The sequence below is a fragment of the Corticium candelabrum genome, chromosome 17 (assembly GCF_963422355.1).
Source record: "Corticium candelabrum chromosome 17, ooCorCand1.1, whole genome shotgun sequence".
NCBI classification, from domain to species: domain Eukaryota; kingdom Metazoa; phylum Porifera; class Homoscleromorpha; order Homosclerophorida; family Plakinidae; genus Corticium; species Corticium candelabrum.
Window position 1 is genome coordinate 4,716,950 of NC_085101.1, and position 17,032 is coordinate 4,733,981.

Below are 17,032 nucleotides of genomic sequence, written 5' to 3' on the forward strand. Positions count from 1 at the left end.
TGTGTACAGCAAATATCATTGCTGCTGCGTGCATTTTTCTTGAGTTTATATGAAGGAGCCAACAGGCGGTTGTTGTGTGTGCTTGGACGAACGTGGCTGGTCAGAGAACAAGCTTGTCTACTGCGACGGACGCGGATGCAACGTTGCTGTTCACCAAGGTGAGTCGCTCAGCATGCACTGTACGTCTCTCATTTGCAGTACGAACATATGGCTGTCAACGTAGCTTGCTATGGAATTACCAGAATTCCTTCCGGTTCGTGGTTTTGTCGCAAATGCGAGTCGCAGGAGCGAGTAGCGCGAGTGGTGAGTTGCTACTGTGTGGCTTCACTCGTTAGTTGTGTTTGTTGGCATTGATTGGTTGTTGCAGAGGTGTGAATTGTGTCCGAGTAAAGAGGGAGCTCTGAAGAGAACTGACACTGGCGGTACGTGCAGTGCAGGATTAACAAATATTTATAGAAAATAGTTATAATGGAATTAACAAATAATTTCATAATTGCCGAGCGTAGTTAATTATAATTATAATAAATAAACTAATTATTGTGGTACACGGCGATTGCAGGTAAAAGGACTGATGTATTCTAAGTAAGCGATGTGTTATATAATCACTGATATGCTAACGTGCGCTAAGACGTAAAACTATTATATTACTACATTACATCACTCCCCCTCAGACGAAGGGCTAAAGTCCGAGTCTACAATATAATCATTCAGATATTGTGGGCGAGATCTTTGACGTTGAGATCTTCTAAGTACTTGAGGAGCTTCAGTACTTGAGTTAGAATCTGATTCAACGGGATCAGGTAACTCTTCCGGATTATCCTCAGAGTCTGTGGAAATATCTGAGAGAATCTCTCTCTGTTGGTTTACATTTGTTTTAGTATCCAAAAGATCCCTCTGTTGGTTTACATCTGTTCTGATATCTCTAAAACGCAAGTTACGTTGTACATATGGTTTTATTCTATCATGATGGAGAGTCACGTCCTTCCTCCCATATGGTCGACGAACCTTGTATACTATGTCGGATATCTTTTTAACAACTTTATAAGGTCCTGTCCATCGTGGACAGAAAGAACGAGATACTTGTTTCCCTCCACTAGGACGTGTAATCCACACTAGATCTCCAACACTGTATGGTGTGAAGTGCAACTTTGATTTGTTGTACTGTCTCTGTCTTTCATTTGACCTATGACTGTAGTTTTTCTTTACCTCTTGGTATATGTCAGGAACAGATGTCAAACTGTTCTTTACATAAGCCATTGGTGATGTCGTCTTGTGTTCTGTTACTCTGCACACAGAATCTGCTGCAGCTTGAAACAACGTCCTAGGCATCTCTTTGAAAATAAGTCTATAAGGAATGTCTCCAATCGACCCATGGTACGATGTATTATAGGTCAGTTGGACTTGTGTCAAATGGTTTTGCCATGTTGTATGGTTAGAATCTATCACCTTTGCTAGCATTTCTCCCAATGTCCTATTGAAACGTTCTACCACACCATTTGCTTGGGGGTAATATGCCATTGACTTAGTATGTCGTATTCCATGTTGACTACAAAATTGCTCAAATGCTCGACTTGTGAAACATGTTCCATTGTCGGAATGAACTACTTCTGGCAGTCCATATCTACCAATACATTCTTGAATCTTGCAACTTACTTCTTCTGTTGTCTGCCGTTGCAATGGGCACAATTCCACATATTTGGAAAGTGCATCCTGAATAACTAAGATAAATTGTAGTCCTTTGTCGGTTCGAGGTAACGGTCCTTTAATTCTATTTCGACTCTCTCAAACGGTTTCTCTGCTATAGGGCGTTCTTTCAATGGAGCTTGCGCTCTTTGATGTGGTGGCATCCTTTCCCCACATGTATGACAAGATTTGATGTAATCCATTACATCTCTGTTTACAGTGCTCCACCAAAATCGATCCAATATCCGAGTCAATGTCTTCTTGACACCCTGATGTTCTGAGAAAGCATTATCATGTGCCAGCCGAAGTATTTCAGGTATCAGAGCAATAGGTACGACAATCTGTGAATGCCCTTGAGATGATGTTCTATATAATATTCCATCTTTAGATAGCCTTAACTTCTCCCGTAGTAAACGTTGTAATTGTAGTTGTTCTGGATGATCCAAACTCAATTGCTTCGCTGTATCTCCACTAACATGGCTAGATGCCGCTGATAGCACAAGATCTCTCCTCTGGAAGTCCCTGAAAGTGTTCGTCATCCAACAATCGCTCAACATACAAACTTTTGGTGAGTTTCCTTGAGGTGAAAATAATTAGGTGGGACTTGTTATATTGTCTTCCTGAGTAAACTGTTCTTCATCATTACCGAATCCAAGACGACTGAGAGCATCCGCCACTCTTTTGATCTCCTTTTATGTATTCAGTAGTGAAGCAGTATTCTTGTAATTCCGCTATCCATCTGGCGAGACGGCCCCACGGGCCTTTGGCAGTAGATAGATATTGGAGTGGAAAATGATCAGTCCGCAGCAAAAATTTTGTTCCAAGGAAATGGTGTCGAAAGTGACGAGTTGCCATAACGACTGCAAGAAATTCTCTATCATATGTAGAGTATCGTCTCTCTGTCTTAGATAAAACTCTACTAAAATATGCAATCGGTCGTAATCCTTCTGAACTTTCTTGTGCCAGTTCTGCACCAATCCCTACAGTTGATGCATCTGTAGTCGAAACAAATGGTTTATCTGCCACAGGATGAGCCAAGATCGGTGCTGTAGACAGTTTTCGCTTCAAAGTATTAAATGCATCTTGACAATGAGTTGACCACTGAAATTTCTGTTCTCTAGCTAATATAGATGTCAAGGGTGCTGCAATTATACAGACTTGGACAAAATTATAGGGACACCCCGCTGTGGGTATGTGGTAACACAATAATTAGGTCACAATTTACCAACTATCAATATTGTTAAGAACTTAATTAAGCTACGAGCGTAAAAGAAGTACACCACAATAAGTGGTGGACTGCTTCGCGAGAAGCTCACTCTAAACGGGTTGAATTGACTTCCGGTCTGTCTGTCGGTATGTCTGTACCTATCTATCTATCTATCTATCTATGTTTGTTTGTAAGCGTGTGTCACGGGGGAGTTGTCAGCCAATCAGCAGTCGTTTTGGGACGCAAACGTAGGTGACGTAATACTAGCTTGTCAGCCTGAATCACTCTCGGGAATTGGCAGAGCCAATCAGCAAACCTTTGGCACATCAACAATGGGTGACGTAACAATCCCGCGCATTATGACAGAAAAACCGAGATGTCGTAAACCTCCATTTTACGGTCAAAATGTCGTCAAATCGAGAAGCGCAGAGTAAAGATCAGGTAATAGTTATTCGCGTTTGTTACTTTTTACAAAAGAATCGCAAAACAAACGAATTTATCGTTTTACAAGAAGCCAAGCGAAGGTCCCATGGGACCATGCATCTAGCTAGGCACCGTTGCATGCGCACCACCAGCATGTCATCTGCGATCAAGAGAGCAATATGTTCTAAGTAGGACTGATGATGAACGATCGACGTCGTCTTGCAAGAAAGATTCGTGGGAAACGTTGTGTACGCTGCTTTCTTCTGGATCCGGTCGCTAGATGTACATGCATGTCGCTTCACAGTATTTTCTATGCAGCTAGGAGACGTACACTGATCTCTAGCTACAACGAAATAGCGGAACGAAAGATGGCGACGATTCAATAAAAGTATGATAATGATGTCCATCTCAATAGTCAATTAATTTATGAACTTCAAGTGATGCAAGATCGCTATACATGCAGAATTGAGAAATAACGTGGATAACAAGCCCGCTCTGTGCAAGAGTTGCGCAGGTGTCATGCATGTGCTGAATTCGAAGTAGTGTGGGACATTGATGGTATTTAGTTAATTATCTTTAATTACATTGATGAGCCTATGTGTTTCAAAGAATTCCCGTATATCTTCTACCAACAATTAAGCTAATGATTAATTAATGATAATGACAATAAATAAACAAAAATTAATAAAATTTACATTGGTATTTACAATAAATACACACACACACACACACACACACACACACACACACACACACACACACACACACACACACACACACACACACACACACACACACACACACACGCACACACACACAACGTCACTTCTGTCATGTGTGGTGAATTCGAAGTATCTATAGTGTGAGACATTGATTTAGCTAATTATCTTTAATCACATCGACACATCCCTGTGTTTTCAAAGAATTAATTAATGATAATTACAATATGTAAACAAACATTTAATAAAATTTGCATTAATATTCACAATAAATACACACACGCACACACACACACACACACACAAACGCTCGTAGCTGTGAAGCGACGGTGTAAACACAGCTTCATTTACTAGTTGAGGTACGAGCGTAAAAGAAGGACACCACAATAAGTGGTGGACTGCTTTGCGAGAAGCTCACTCTAAACGGGCTGTATTGACTTCCGGTCTGTCTGTCTGTCAGTATGTCACTATCTATGTTTGTTTGTAAGCGTGTGTCACGCTCGGGGAGTTTGTCAAGCCAATCAGCAATCGTTTTGGGACGCGAAACGTAGGTGACGTAATACTAGCTTGTCAGCGTGAATCACTCTTGGGAATTGGCAGAGCCAATCAGCAGACCTTTGGCACATCAACAATGGGTGACGTAACAATCCCGCCCGCGCATTATGACAGAAAAGCCGAGATGTCGTAAACCTCCATTTTACGGTCAAACTGTCGTCAAACCGAGAAGCGCAGAGTAAAGATCAGGTAATAGTTGTTTGCGTTTGTTACTTTTTACAAAAGAATTGCAAAACAAACGAATTTATCGTTCTACAAGAAGCCAAGCGAAGGTCCCATGGGACCATGCATCTAGCTAGGCACCGTTGCATAGGCACCACCAACATGTCATCCGCGATCTTCAAGAGAGCAATATATTCTAAGTAGGACTGATGATAAACGATTGACGTCGTCTTGCAAGAAAGATTCATAGGAAACGTTGACGCTGCTTAATTAATATCTTCTGGATCCGGTCGCTAGATGTACATGATGTCGCTTCACAGTATATTCTATGCAGCTAGGAGACGTACACCTATCTCTAGCTACAACGAAATAGCGGAAAGAAAGATGGCGACGATTCAATAAAAGTATGATAATGATCTGATAGTCCATCTCAACAGTTAATTAATCTATTAACTTCCATAATTTCTGTCCATTCACTAGTAACATTGGAGTGTATATTTCCCCAAATGGTGGTTTCTTGCCCAGGTCCGACTAGTACACTGCTTGGCAAATACACCCAACCAAACTTCAATAAATGCACTTCAGACCTTGTTGGTTCTGATTTGACTGGTTGGAATGTTGTCACTTCTTTTTCTTCCCCTTTCAAGAACAACTTTCTATTAGCAACATCTATCTGGACCTCAAGGGTCGACAGAACATCAGTGCCGAAACCCCACAGTCGATTCCTTTCACAACGTAAAATGGACTGTATACCTTTTGAGATCCCAACTGAAACGACATAACTACAGTTCCCTCACACTGTAGGGTAGTACCATCAACCATTATTGGTTGTCGAACAATATTCCTTCTAACCGTCATGTGGTTCATCTGAACAACATCAAGTGGTATCAAGCTGATGCCTGCTCCTGTATCCACCAAAAAAGAAAGAGGTTGCTGGTCAATATTAGTGGTAACCATAATTAGACGGTGAAGAGTCGTGGCTAAATTAGTGATCTGACCTCCTCTCTTTGATGCAGGAGATGCAGCAGTACAGTTTCTGGCAACATGCCCCAATCTCAAACATTGATGACAATCGTGAAAATGAGGACAACTAGACCGGAGGTGTTCAATATCACCACAAATATAACATCTCTTACCAAGCATTGGGTCTTGAGGTTGCTGATACTTCCTTCTAGGTGTCCACCTCTGACCACGACTGCAACCACGCATCAACCACGCATCGACTGCACTGTCGCTTGTGTGTCTAAACTGTCATTACCAAAAGCGTAACTGTCTGACAAGTAGATAACACATCGTTGTAGATTTCCATGTCACATCCGGAAACTTGATTAACTGCTGAAGCCGGTTAACTGCTTTGATTGACTGGACTTGCATTGGCCGGTGCCGGTCTGACTGAGGGAATTCTGGCTAATCGAAGTTTGTTGACTTCCTCAGCTAATTCTTTGACAACTTTAGCGTTAGTAGTCTTGTCTCTTCTCAACAGAATTTGGAATCTCTTGGTAGACCATCTAGAAAGGCGTCTCTGGCCAAAGTAATCGCGGACCCACTATCAAACCCCTGATACGCTAGCCGTACTAACCTGTCAATGTTGTGCGCCGCTGGAGGTTCTTCAAACTGTTTCCATTTTCTGCCATGCAACTCCTCCACCATCGTGAGCCGCCTATCTATTGCCCCACCGAGGAACTCCTTCTTTAGCGAAACCACAATAACATCAAAATCTTGCTTTTCCTCACTGTCCAGACGTCAATAGTTTTCAAAGGCCGCCCCTTCTAATCGGGATGCTAGGGCGAGTGCCTTCTTTTCTCCCTCAAAACCTTTGAGTGCTGTCCAGACAGTAATACGGTCTAGAAAGGAAAGTAAATTTCCAGTTCCATCGAAAACCTGAGGTGCATCACGTTGCATTCTAAAATCCCACTCCTGTTACCAAGTGGTACACGGCGATTGCAGGTAAAAAGACTGATGTATTCTAAGTAAGTGATGTGTTATATAACCACTGATATGCTAACGTGCGCTAAGACGTAAAACTATTATATTACTACATTACTACGTAAATAGTTTTATAATTAATTAGTTATATGCAGTGTAATACTCTGATGTTGTTATTTATTTTTGGTTGGGATTAAAATTTTGTATTGACGGATATGCTTGGTACATCTAGAGACAGAATGTTTAGTTGTAGTGTTGGTAGGAATCTGTTTACACAGCAAATGCAGATAATTACCATAGAGCAAAGGTTTAACTGTCGATCTTATAGTCTACACGTTTGGTTGCATGTTGGGCAGGTTGTTTGAATTGGGTTTCGTGTTTGATCTCAGGTTGGGCACACGTCGTATGTGCACTGTATATACCAGAGGTTGCATTTGGAGATGTCAGCACAATGGAACCGATACTGATGTCAAGAGTCACTCGTGACAAATATGGCAAAGTATGTCTCAGATAGGTGTAAATGACAGTTAGGATTGTGCTGCTAGATTCTAAGAAGCATACTATTGCAAACTGCCTGTGTGAAAGACTTTGCTACAACCTAGTTTAAATTGAATATTGTACATTATCACCTCCATGTGTTCTGTAACTTCATGTATCTTTAATTATGTATTAAAAGTAATTATGAATGTAATGACCATTGTACTAAGATGAGGGTGCAATGTAGGTCTGCTACTTGTGTGTCCAACAAAATCGCCAAAGTGATGCAGGATATGGAGCTTGTATCAAATGTGCTAAGCCTTCTTGCAGAATTGTCTTTCATGTCACATGGCAAGTCATTTTGACGTTAGCCAGTGAGTTCTGAATGAAACGTTTGTTCGTTTAGTGCACAGAGTGCTGGGTTCTTGAGGGAAGAACTACTTGGTCCTGGATCATCCACCTACAAAGGATACTGTTCTGCACATGCTGATCAGGTGTTAATTGCAGCATCTAATTTATATTTGTGTGTGTGTTGACAGTTGTAATTGTTTTCAAACTTAGAATCCAGCATTGCCATTGTACTCGAGCACATCGAGTGATAGTACAGCCAATATAGACAGCGTTCCATCTTCTCAGGAAAGGAAAGAGGCGTACAGTCATCTGACTACAGACACAATGTCCCAAGATGATGAAAGAGAAGTAGGTGTCAGAGGGAATGGATGTTTAAGTGACTCAAAGAGCCAACCAAGCTCAAATTTATCACTGTTACCTGCTACAAGTACAAAGGCCTTGCTATCTTCCAAGGTGAAGAGAAATGCTGCAGCAAAGGTGAAAGCCAAGTCTGTCAGACACCAAAGGGTGTTGAAAAGGGGTGGAGGCAAAAAGCCATTGCCTTCTAGTAAGAGACCTAATAAGTCAAGAGATGGATCTGTGGAGTCTAAATCTGATGATTTGGATAAAGATGTTGAGCCTGCTGTGGGAGGAAAAGAAGGGAACGGCAGTGCAGATGATGCAGGGCATGTTTCTCGTGACAACTCGTCAGATTCTTTGATTAACAGTGAACTTGAACGGTAGTAGCGTCTGTTGAATCCTGCAGGTGAGACTTGAGTTCTAAGGTTTTGTTCTTACATTAGGGAAGAGAAGTTGCCTGCGACTCTGGAAGAGTTCTTAGAGCTGCAGTTGCAAAAGGGCCGTAAATGTCTTCTGGATGAATTGGGTCAATGTGATGGTAGGTGGTCTGATGTGGTATATCTGTTTGTATACAAGTTGTACGTTTGTGTTGTAGCTGCAACTTTGCTGACAACGTTGAAGCGTTTACAAGCCGAGAACAAGGAACTGACTGGAGAAATCGATCAACTCACACAACGAAAAGAACATCTCCTCGAACTCAATCGCTCGTTGTCTAGTCTCGACTCATCAGGGAAAACGCCCAGTCTTGATACTGCTTGTATCTCTAGTGACACCCGTTACCAGGAAACAACAAAGAGACTCGAGACTGTACAAGAATGTCAACTCATTGATGCACGTGTTGAAAACACAACAGAAGCAGCTAAGGAAGATGTACCGGAAGACTCAATACCATCCGCAAACAGTTTGGAGAAAAACTTGCCGAACGAAACAAAAGGAAACACAAAGCCAGCAAATGGTGACACAATACCATCCAAAACAAGCAAGGTATCAACAAAGAGAAAGCGTAGCACGGCAAAGAATTCCAAACTCAAGACATCTAGTATTAGCAAAACATCTCTACCATATTTTTGTTCTTCGGTGACGATGGAGTCAGAATCACCTTCTCAGGTGGCGCTTCCCATTGCTGTGACTAGCTCTGTTAGTGGCTTCACGAGCTCAGTCAGTGGTGTGACTAACTCTGTCTTCGAAGAGCAGACAACACCACCATCTGGAAGTCAGACGCAATTCACATTAAATAGGAAGCGTAGAAGCACTGGAGACCGAGGAAAGAAGAAGAGGAGCAGTGCAGATAGTTTTGCAGAGCTCAATACATCTCCGACGCTTCAACAAGTTGGTCAAAGCCACTCGGTCAGCTGCCTTCTGGATCACAACCATGCCTGCACACCTTTCTATCCGTCGACGACGTTTGGTGTGTCGTCCCTGTTGTCGAGTCAGACATCTGCGTCTTCTTATGACCTTCCCAATAGGCTCTTCTATTCACAACATCCGTTAGTCCACGACTCGGTCAACTGTGGAATGCCTTTAACGAGAGCGTTCTCGACCGACTATACATCAAGTAGAAGTCCTGATCCATCCGGGGTAATCACAGTAATGGGATTGTCTCAATGTTTGTCTTGTATGTCATATCTATGTGTTTGTATAGGTTTTAGGTATGAGTGGTCTCAGGATGCATGGCATGTCAAGCAGTTTGCCGTTTTACTCGGGTCGACCTACCTGATGCCTAATGCTTCGGTTGTCAGTGACAACCACGAATGTCTGACTTCGATTATTTGTATGTACACTGCAAGTGGAGTCTACATGAGTACAGACATTAGAATTACGCAAATTTGTTTGGCTTATCAGATGGTTGGTCATCAGTTGAGATTTTTCGTATTTTACTTATTGAATTTTGACTCATTAGACGATGCTTGGAGTAGGTCAGCTGGTACATGTAGATGTTATATTATTATTCTAATAACCACTTGAAACTAGAAGCTATTAACGATGGGATTGTAGGTTGAAACCATGGGATCGCACAATGTCACATTTGTTTTGATTGCAAACTTTCAATAGCAGCAAACGAATTGATTGAATGTATTTATTAATTTATTACTTATTACTTTGTCAACTCTGAGTGCTCATTTTTTGAATTCGTCCAAGATTTTGGCAAGATTTTATATTTTGAAAATTTCATCATGTTTACAGACAGCCACACCAACAGACAGACACAAACACATGTACAGGACAGATAAACACACAGACATGTATAGACAGACACACAGACAGACACACAGACAGACAAACATGTACAGACAGACATGTACAAACAGACAGACACTAACATGTACAGACAGATAGACACACAAACAGACACACACACACACACACACACACACACACACACACACACACACACACACACACAAACATGTACAGACAGATAGACACACAGACAGACAGACAGACACACAAATAGACTGACAGACACACAAATAGACTAACAGACACACAAACATATACAAACAGATAGACACACAGACAGACAGACACACAAACATGTACAGATAGACACACAAATAGACAGACACATAAACAGACAGACACAAACATATACAGACAGATAGGTACACAGACACACACACACACACACACACACACACACACACACACACACACACACACACACACACACACACAAACATATACAGACAGATAGGTACACAGACACACACACACACACACACACACACACACACACACACACACACACACACACACACACACACACACACACACACACACACACACACACACACACACACACACACACACACACACACACACACACACACACACACACACACAAACATGTACAGACAGACAGACAGACACCTCTCAACCATTACAACCTCGCTGTGCTACGCTGATTGTAACAAACAACACCGAACCGGGAACTAAAACATAGGCGTGGTCAACTTTATCCGGGACGTTGCGACTGCATTCAGGTATAATGGCTGGCTATTTCGACGACTACGATCCCTACTACGAAGACGAGCGGGTCTCTATATTGTCAAAATTTGCAGCTAAATTGATAACTACTACCGCTTTCTTCCTGCAGCTTTACTACGATCCGTACTCGTCACGAAATCCTCGCGACATGGACGTTGATTGGATGGGTGGCGAGTACGACTACTCTGATCCGATGGAGAGGTTCTATCCCAGTGTGGACAGGCTTAGCATGACTCGTATTGAGCAAAGGGGCACGAGGGGGCCACCACCACGTGGTGCGTCGAGACCCGGGCTCGGGGCGAGAGAGAGCGGCCCGCGGCAGCTGCTTGGCGGGCGAGGAGCCGGGCGTGGAGCTGTGGGAAACGCCTGGGAGAAACGTGCAGTTGAGACTCCCAAGACTGAGCTTTGGATGAATTGTGATGTATGTGTATGTTTAGTGTAAAAAATTCTGTAAATATTATTAATTAATTAATTAATTCAAGGCAGTTATGTTTGTTATTAATCAAACAACATATATTTGAATAGATTTGCACTACGTCCATACTGCTACATGTGCAATGAAACACTAGGCACTAAGACTAGAGTTTTTAGCAACATCGACTAATTATGCAATAAGATAAATAAATAACTAAAGAATCTTAGACAAAACTATTTTGTTAGCAAAGTAAGTTACTAATGAGTTAGTGAGCTAGGCAGCTGGTAGCCACAGCTTGCTCGATGCCTCCTTTGTACGTGTAAACTTGTGTGTGTGTGTGTGTGTGTGTGTGTGTGTGTGTGTGTGTGTGTGTGTGTGTGTGTGTGTGTATCACTGTGTGTGTGTGTGTGTGTGTGTGTGTGTGTGTGTGTGTGTGTGTGTGTGTGTGTGTGTGTGTGTGTGTGTGTGTGTGTCCTCTGAATCACATGACAGCAGATCTAATAAATGCATAACAGATTCTGCATTGTAGCCACTCGATTGTCATTGTATGTGAAACTTAAGCCTGGTTCGCAATACACGTCGCGTTGTGTCGTCTCGCGTCAAAGGAGGCCGTTTCCGACGCGACGCGCTGGAATAGCAAAAAATCCTATCCAACACGTCGCATCGGAAACGGCCTCCTTTGACGCGAAGTGTATTGTGAATCAGGCTTTAGGCATGTGGTTAGCTAATTAGCAAAAAATTGTTTCTTCTTGCTTATAGGTATGTGATGTTCGTATTTGTGGCATTTTATCATGGCGCCAGCATGTTTCTGGAAAGAAACATCAGATGGCTTTAGTGGAAAAACAAGCAATTCGAGGTTCTACTGCACAAGCATCTACAAATCAAAGTTAGCCGTTTTGCAGTTTGTGATTTATGTATTAAAGGTACACTCCGTCGCTTAGCGCTACGCCCCCGTAAACTTGATTGCATACTATACGCAATTAAGTTGGAAGGTTGGGCTGAACTACAGGCAAAGCTAGATATCAGACTGTAGTCACTTTTACACAAATAAGGAAAACGTACGGGAGCGATTTGCAATCTCATTGAAGCAGAGTTCGGGTTGCGCGCAAACCAACTCGTCATCTTTCGTCAGGTCAAAGGCATCGAATAGGTTACGTTTTACACAAAACCAGGTTTGAACATGCGAGCGCTACATATCAGCGTGAAAACAGAGCATATACGATGATCACGTGGTAAGCAATAATTAGGTCACGTGATAAGTGCAAGCGCACAAATGCAGTGCAGTAGGTCCCTTCAACCTTGCATGCGCATCCATGCCTGTTTCATAACCCACGAGCACATATTCTCAACGTCTCACAAGTGTCTTCTAACAATTTGGTAGTAGCGAGGCTTCTAGCGTTAGCGCGCGTTGATGGAATGTTTCTCACGTGACCATCGTATGCGCTTTGTTTTCAGGCTATTTGCTGCCAATATCTAGCACTCTCATATCCAGCTTTGCCTGTAGTTCAGACCAACCTTCTATCTTCATTGCGTATCTATGCAATCAAGTTTGCATGGGCATAGCGCTAAATGACGGAGTATACCTTTAAAGCGACCTGTTATGGTAGATTTATGATTAATTTATGTATTTGTTATTGATTATTGTACATGTATGCAGTATATGTGATGCATTGTAGCAGTGCCATTATATTGTGGCAATGACTTGTATCTTATTGTGTGTGTGTGTGTGTGTGTGTGTGTGTGTGTGTGTGTGTGTGTGTGTGTGTGTGTTGTGTGTGTGTGTGTGTGTGTGTGTGTGTGTGCATGTCTCTGTCTGTCTGTCTGTCTGTCTGTCATCATACTGTTTTATTTGTCTGGCTGCCGAAGCTCTTATTTTACAACACAGATAGGATTCGAATCAGATGAAGCGCTTGATTTTGCAAAAAATTGTTTGAGAGAACACGTTGCATTACCAGTCACGGTGTGCATCTGCATGTGTGAGTTAGTCTGAATGCGACATTTGATCAAGACAGTGCCTAAGTCAATAGCAGCAAACATATTAAATATATCATAAACAACAATGCCCAGCTTGGAAGCTGTAAATGTATCAATAGCGATCTTGTTGTACCATATGACACAGTAAGAATTAATGTGAGCTGAATCAAAATTTTGAGGATTTGCTGTTCGGAATATAATTGGGATGTTTTTGCCCAACCTTTTCTGTCTAATAGCCGATAGTATTTCATCAGCAAATGTGATCTTGACACAGTAACAACAGAGAAGCGAATCACAGGAATCGATACAGCATCTCACTATTTTGAATCACTTGACATGTTGTCACGATGTAATCTTGTGCAAGTGCAAAATAATGTACACAATCAGCACTTAGGGTTACACACTTTGGTCCTTTTTCATTCTCTTAGCTTTTAGTTAAATATATTTGCTAAGCATTTATTTTTATACACATTTGGACAACTTGTTGTAGACTGATTCACTGTTTAATAGGTGTTACAAAGGCTATAAACGTTCAGATTAAACCTGCCACATCATTGGCATCTGCTGTGAAACCACAAATGTAATACACCTTTGTGCGTAGGAATTATCGCTGCCATGTGTTTTCTCTATGTTTAGCCAAGGTAATCAGAAAAACATTGTTACAGTGAAACGAGTATCTGCAATACAACCACTTATGGGAAAGACTCTCACTGGGTAACAGATGGATGCAATTTATTGTAAACAGTTGTTGATTGTATTACTTTATGAAGGGCAACAAGAACACCTCCTGTCTTTGAAGAAGTGGCTCGTCTTTTCCGCTTGTATAAAGAGGAGCCAGTAGTTGGTGTGTACTGTGTGACCGTTCTGTTGTTTCAGGCTTGATGATGGTATGTGTGTGTGTGTGTATAACATGTCAGGTCTTGAGTTTGCTGTTTTGCATCACTATGAACGTGAAAATGCGGCCGATCTGGAGTGCTTGCTTTGCAATGAATCTGTCAATGCGAATGCTTTAGCTCGGATTGAGCACTTCACCAGTTTTAAGCATCGTGTGACCTACATAGTAAGAGATGCCTTGTGTGCAGTGTAGAATGTGGTTATGCTTTGCTCATAGACAGAACCATTCTTGCCAGGAAATCCGAAAAATTATTAGTTTTGGTTGGCTTAGTTTGTTATTTGTCTGATTTACAGAGAAGGGTTGGCACGCAAGAAGAACTTTCCCTTGTCAACAAAGTCACAGATGGTGCTGATGGTGGGAAGGCTGAACGATTTCAACTTGTGAAGGAGTTATCGATCAAACTGGAAGAGAGGAACGGTCGACGAGTGAATGACATTCAACGAAAAGTTCATGCAAGCAGAGAAATTGCTGGTAGGTCTGGACCAGTAGTGACTCAGGCTAAACCTCCTGTGGCCTCTGTGGCTAGACCAGCTGCGGTAACTGCTACAGTGCAGCAGACAAAGGCCTCGGTAGCAGCCACTATGGGTGGTACAACAAAAACAACAACAAAACAAGAATATTGGAAAGATGATACAGCTAACATTGGTTTTGATCGAAACAAACAGTTTAGCGATTCTCAGACTAAACCACCAACAGCACCAACTCCACCACAAGGCCGGCGGTTGGTGCCATCGTTGATGAGCTTAAGGCAAGGTGCCAACAAGCCGAATACTACTGGTGTGGCTTCGGCATCTAAACCAGTTCCCTTAGTTCCGGCTAAAAGGCCACCAAATGAAGATAGTGCTGATTCCGATCAACCTCAAGCAAAGAAGCTGGCAGCAACTGCAATGCTAACCTTGTCAACATTGGCCAATTTTCTCAACAAAGATGTAAGTGATTGTATGATTTCTACTGTTACGTGTGTGTTAATTAAACATGCAACCTGTCTATGTCTTTAGAACAGTGACTTGATTTCGACAGATGCAGAAGCAGAAGCAGCTCTTCAGTTATCACAAGCACTGTCGCAGGCTGTATATGAGTACAGGGACAGGAAAACAAGAGTTAGCCTCTTCTGACAGTATGTGCTTCTTAAAGTACTTGAAGGTTTTTATGTTTTTGACAGTCGTTGTTTTAGAGGTTCTCATGAATGTTGAGCTGATGATGAACAATGTAAGGTAACGTCTGTGAACAGTGAGATATGTGTTGTATGTTGTAGAATGGAGACTGCTGGATAAAGCAGACATGGTAGCAGTTTACCATTTTGCTGTTAATGATTACTGTTTGTGGTTCTTAATGTTTCAATGAAGCCGCTATGTTGTGGTTACGTTTATCAACCAGGTGAACATCTAGATCTAGCCAGTGTACTTGTACTTGGAATTATCGCACGTAGATTCTTCTGGGTTATAGGGATGGTAGTTGAGTGACTGGTTCAATCGTATTCTCTTCTCGCTTTGTGCTCTTTATAGTTTTAGTGCATCTGCTTACCTTTGCAGATACCACTGTGGAGTGTGTTGAGTAGTGGAGTTTTTCAAATTTTAGTGGAATCCATACTTTTATTCTAGATGTCACACTTTGTTGTGGTGTGCTTGTATAGTTCTGACGCTTGGGTTTGGAGACATTTGTGTGTCACGAATGTGTACACATTCGTGTGTCATGGATGCGGACACATTTGTGTGTCGTGAATGTACACGAAGCACCAGTATTTTGTTTTCTGGACATTTTGGTGTATCAGTTAGTCAACCCCAACGGTTTAATCCGCTTGTCAGTTTTCTGGATTCTTGTCTAGGATTTTAGCTGCTGAAAGCTTATCAACGTATGCAACTATGTCCGCACTTCTGTGTAATCATGCTGAATGACTATGGGATCTTGAAAGATGGCTCTAGTATTTGATAGTGCACTATTTTCTAGGCTCTACTATGTGATTACCAGATTTACCGTAGTTCAGTATGTAGTTACAACAGTCACATTGATGGTGTCACAGTGTTTGGTTTAGTATGTACAATAGACCCTCGATTATTCGACCCTCCTTTGGACAATCCACGGAGAAATAGGGGTTGGATAAGTGAAAAGAATGGATAATTGAAGCATCGGAGTTTCAACTGTACCGCAGAGTTCCTGTCCTTTTTTGAGTCTTAATATGTGATAAAATGATAGCACGAAGAGATGTAATACGCGTACTACAGTAGAACCTCACTAATCCGAGCAGCCCGTGCCAAGCCTCATTCGGATTAGTGAAGTTGTTTGGATTACCAAAATGCCAAGATGCGTAGCCTTAGAGGTCCATACTTTGCTTCGGACACCCAGACCACTGGTACATTTAGGTATCTTTACACATACCTCATGTTTGTGGTGAAGGACACCGCTGCAACGACTACATGTACTTCTAAATAATGTGACAGTCAGGATTTAAAATGGTCAGATATGCATATTTGCTGAAAACTAGATAACCGCAATCCGGATCAGACTGCCCAATAGGATCTGGGTATGCAAGGCAGGGCTCCAAAGGCAATTCGGATTAACAAGGTTTGGATTAGTGAAGTTTGACTGTATATGCAAACTACAATCACCAAACTAAGCCTCCGTATCTTTCATCGCCATTACTGCGCATTGTCACTGCGCATGCGCAAACGGGCTTGTGATGTCATTACTGCTTCGCAAACATAGTCGGATAATCGAGGGTCAGATAGGCAAGGGTCTACTGTACTGCGTTTGTTTCTTAAGCCAAGCTTGAGTGATGAGGTTCGTCTTGGATAAGACAATTATTTTTCCAATTTTGTAGTTTTGTTGGCTTGCATTCGCACTGTGACAATCTCGATGTTTTGAGTTATACATTGTGGGCTTGTATAAACATCTGTTTTTCCTGCACCCCCATTTTGTCT

The 17,032-nt window shown here is 42.0% G+C and overlaps 2 protein-coding genes across 2 annotated transcripts; both read left to right on the plus strand.

Moving 5' to 3' along the window:
* Window positions 1–16: 16 nt before the first annotated feature.
* On the plus strand, window positions 17–9,884 carry LOC134192952 (uncharacterized). The gene is made up of 10 exons (XM_062661708.1): window positions 17–158; window positions 224–303; window positions 368–422; window positions 7,065–7,174; window positions 7,400–7,503; window positions 7,559–7,646; window positions 7,714–8,222; window positions 8,286–8,380; window positions 8,438–9,420; window positions 9,485–9,884. Exons 1-10 carry the CDS (start codon window positions 50–52, stop codon window positions 9,557–9,559), a joined length of 2,208 nt encoding a protein of 735 aa, XP_062517692.1. The 5' UTR covers window positions 17–49; the 3' UTR covers window positions 9,560–9,884.
* Window positions 9,885–10,808: 924 nt separating this feature from the next.
* On the plus strand, window positions 10,809–15,464 carry LOC134193010 (uncharacterized). The gene is made up of 10 exons (XM_062661789.1): window positions 10,809–10,879; window positions 10,940–11,251; window positions 12,005–12,131; window positions 13,730–13,799; window positions 13,856–13,933; window positions 13,990–14,063; window positions 14,137–14,279; window positions 14,408–15,043; window positions 15,113–15,231; window positions 15,291–15,464. The coding sequence occupies exons 1-9, from the start codon at window positions 10,832–10,834 to the stop codon at window positions 15,227–15,229; spliced, it is 1,605 nt and encodes a 534-aa protein (XP_062517773.1). The 5' UTR covers window positions 10,809–10,831; the 3' UTR covers window positions 15,230–15,231; window positions 15,291–15,464.
* The last annotated feature ends 1,568 nt before the right edge of the window (window positions 15,465–17,032 follow it).